The sequence below is a fragment of the Helianthus annuus genome, chromosome 11, assembly GCF_002127325.2.
Source record: "Helianthus annuus cultivar XRQ/B chromosome 11, HanXRQr2.0-SUNRISE, whole genome shotgun sequence".
In the NCBI taxonomy this organism is placed as follows: Eukaryota; Viridiplantae; Streptophyta; class Magnoliopsida; order Asterales; family Asteraceae; genus Helianthus; species Helianthus annuus.
The window spans coordinates 137,258,525-137,261,930 of NC_035443.2; the positions used below are offsets into that span (position 1 = coordinate 137,258,525).

At 38.0% G+C, this 3,406-nt stretch overlaps 1 protein-coding gene across 1 annotated transcript; it reads left to right on the forward strand.

Annotated features, from left to right (window-relative positions):
• Window positions 1-307: 307 nt before the first annotated feature.
• Window positions 308-1,318, forward strand: LOC110888257. Its single transcript, XM_022135789.1, has one exon. It carries the CDS (start codon window positions 308-310, stop codon window positions 1,316-1,318), a length of 1,011 nt encoding a protein of 336 aa, XP_021991481.1.
• Window positions 1,319-3,406: the final 2,088 nt, after the last annotated feature.

Here is a 3,406-nt window from a genome sequence, read left to right on the forward strand (position 1 = left end):
AACCTGATGAGAAAATAAAACAGTGATTTCCTTGAATCTTGATCCAACCCTTCTCTTTCCTTCTCCTTGTTAGTCGATCCAACCCTTCTCTTTCCTTCTCCTTGTTAGTCGCACCCTTCAAAAGAATCATTCAAGCTGTTGTCGAATTGGGGGAAGACGTTGTTGTGCAGGAGTCTCAGCAGGCCCCAATCGAGAAGGAAGCTCAAGATACCATAATGTTTAGCAAAGTTGTGGGAGTGAACTTGGAAGGGATGGCTGATAAGGTCGTTGAAATCATCAGATCCGAATGTATTAATGTCGTTCCCAAATGAATGTGCTTTCTACTAATGTTAGAGGTTTAGGAGTCGATAGGAAGGCTAAGTGGATCAGGGATCTCAGGAAAGCAGAGAAGGTTCAATTATTAATGGTTCAGGAATCGGGGAGGTCGGACATTCCTGATGCGGATGTTTCTTTGATTTGGGGAAACTCCAACTGGGAGAAGGAGGTGGTGGATCCAGTTGGTAGATCCGGGGGTCTAATCTGTATTTGGGAAAAAGGGACTTTTTCGTTATCTTCGTCGGTTAAAGATCCTAATTTCCTTTTGATTTCAGGCCACCTAAAAGGTAGTAGTGATATGTTTAATTTTGTGAACGTTTACGGACCTCAAAACCAGGTGGGTAAAAGAGATCTATGGACTAGATTGCTGGATCTTATGAGCTCTCGGTCTGGGCTGTGGTTTTTCGCCGGCGATTTTAACGTTGTTAGAGGCCCGGAAGAAAGGAGGAACTCCAAATATAAACCGTTGTGTGCTAGAGAATTTAACGAGTTCATCTTCGAAGCTGAACTGTGTGAATATGAGTTGAAGGGTTCTAGATTCACGTTCATGGTCGAAGGGAGGAATGGAAAAAAATTCAGTAAAATTGATCGGATTCTGGTCTATAAATCTTTTCAAAATAGATGGCCTGATGCTTGTGTTAGAGTTCTTCCTCGCGGTTTCTCAGGTCACAATCCTCTTTTAATTTCGGTGAATAATTTGAACTTTGGTCCTAGGCCATTCAGGTTCTTTAGTTCTTGGTTAGAGAGACCTGAGTTTGGAAAGGTGGTGGAAGATGTTCTCGTTGATTTTTGGTTCTCGGGTCCTCCTGACCAGAAACTGCTTAATAAACTAAAGATTTTAAGGGACAAAATTAGAAGCTGGAGAGATGAGATGAGGTTTAAAGAAGGCGAGGAAGAGGCTAAAGCTAAAGAAGAACTCGAAGAACTGGATTCTATTATGGAAGACAGGGATTTATCGGTCGAGGAAGAATGGGTTAGGCTGGAATGCAAAAAGAAAATCTAATTTTTGGAGGATTTGAAATCTAAGGATATCAAACAGAGAGCTAGGAACCGATGGGCTATGGAAGGGGACGACAACACTGCCTTTTTTCACGGGCTCGTCAATAAAAGGAAGGTCTCCAATAATATTCCTGGGCTTATGCTAAATGGAGTTTGGGTTTCTAAACCAACGTGTTAGGTCCGCTTTTCTTTAATGTTAGATTACTCACAAAAGAATGATTTTTTGGACATCAAAATACCAACTTTGACACATAATGAAAATTTTTACAAAAATTGGGCATGACCCGTTCGTAAAACGGACGTGACCCCTGTTTTTGACATAATAGACAACATTCACATACGACCCTTTTTACATTAACCATCCCAAACAAAAACAACAAATTTTCAAATCTAAAACTTTTAGCAAGGTTTAACAAAGTAACAAAACATGGACCCAAAAGCATGCATATAAACTTGCGGAAGCGCTTGGTATAATAAGGCTTGAACATGTGCTCGCTCCATATCCCCGAATCGCCTATAGCGGAGTTTTACCTACATTAACAATCGACAATTTAAAAGGTTAGTTATCACCCTAGTTAAAATCATAATTCTTTCGTTTAAGCTTTATCCTTACAAAAACATTCTTACTTTTACGCATTCGACTACCCAAATAGTTGGGTTAGGCATAGACACTCTCATTGAGAGTTAAGCATGCACATTCGACCCGTTTAATTGGGTTGGCATAAACACTCTCGTTGAGAGTTAAGCATACATATTTGACCCGTTTAGTTGGGTTGGCATAAACACTCTCGTTGAGAGTTAAGCATACATATTCGACCCGTTTAATTGGGTTGGCATAAACACTCTCGTTGAAAGTTAAGCATACATATTTGACCCGTTTAGTTGGGTTGGCATAAACACTCTCGTTGAGAGTTAAGCATACACATTACTCTTCGTCCAATCCGCATAATGGATTCTATCTTTCACATTCATTATGGCATTCGAAGCTACCCGTTAAAACGGATAGTGTTCATCTTTACTTGACCCGATTTCATTCCAATCGGTCAACATATTTTGCTTAGCACAACATTCATTAACATATCCAATCCACAAGGGAATTGTCGCTTACTTGCTACATGTCACATTTGTCATACAAGGATAATTCTACATCAAATTATATATAAAAGAGAGAGTATAACAAGGATTTGTATGCAACGAATCATACCTCGATCTTGCGCTCCTTCCGTTTTCTTGGTGCTTGTACCTTCTTCCTTTATGCCTACATTAGAACATTCATTCACTTCATTTAGTTTGTCATTTCGTTATACTATTTCCACATACATTGTTCTTTTAGGCATTTCATCGAACATTTGGCAAGCATCATATTTAAGGTACAAGGTACAAGTTTATTAAGCATGTTCCTACTAGTTCATCACAACACAAGAATCATCTTCTTTTGAATTCACATAATTTCCATCCTAAATCAGTTTATCTAGCATTCAAGCATCACAACCAAATTCATATATCAACTAACACATGATCGTAATCCTTATGAACTTCCTATTAGTAACATAATCTTTACAAAGTGGGTTTTCACTATACTTTTCATACAACCTAAAATCAAGCATGATTCTTGTTCTAAAAAGCAATCTTAACTCAGATTTCTTACAATTGATACAAGGAATCGAGTTTGGACTTGACCCCACACTCAACAAGTCACAATTTCAGAAAATTAAACTTACCACTTCACTAATTAGGGTTAGATTTTCGCAAAAAGGGGCTCATGCATCGAATTTTCTTGTGATTTAAGCTTCAATTTCTTGATTTCTTGAGTTTAGGGTTATTCACCCTCTTCCCTGCTCCTTGTTCGATCGACCCAAACACACCAGACATAGGTGTTTCTTCATTTACTAATTAAAACCTTTTTTTTGTTTATTAATTACACTTTAGCCCCTCCTACTTTGAGAAAGTGTTTTAATTTAGGCTTTACCAATTACTAGCTACCTTTTAGTCATGTTTCATTAACCAAGTTACATTCTTTATTTATTTGTATATTTATTATCTTACTAATATTTTTGGGGCGTTACACAACGAGAGTGAAAAAAGCTATCCA

Bases quoted from the DNA above. Each gene is read 5' to 3' on its own strand.
- LOC110888257 (XM_022135789.1), top strand. From the start codon at position 308: ATGAATGTGCTTTCTACTAATGTTAGAGGTTTAGGAGTCGATAGGAAG.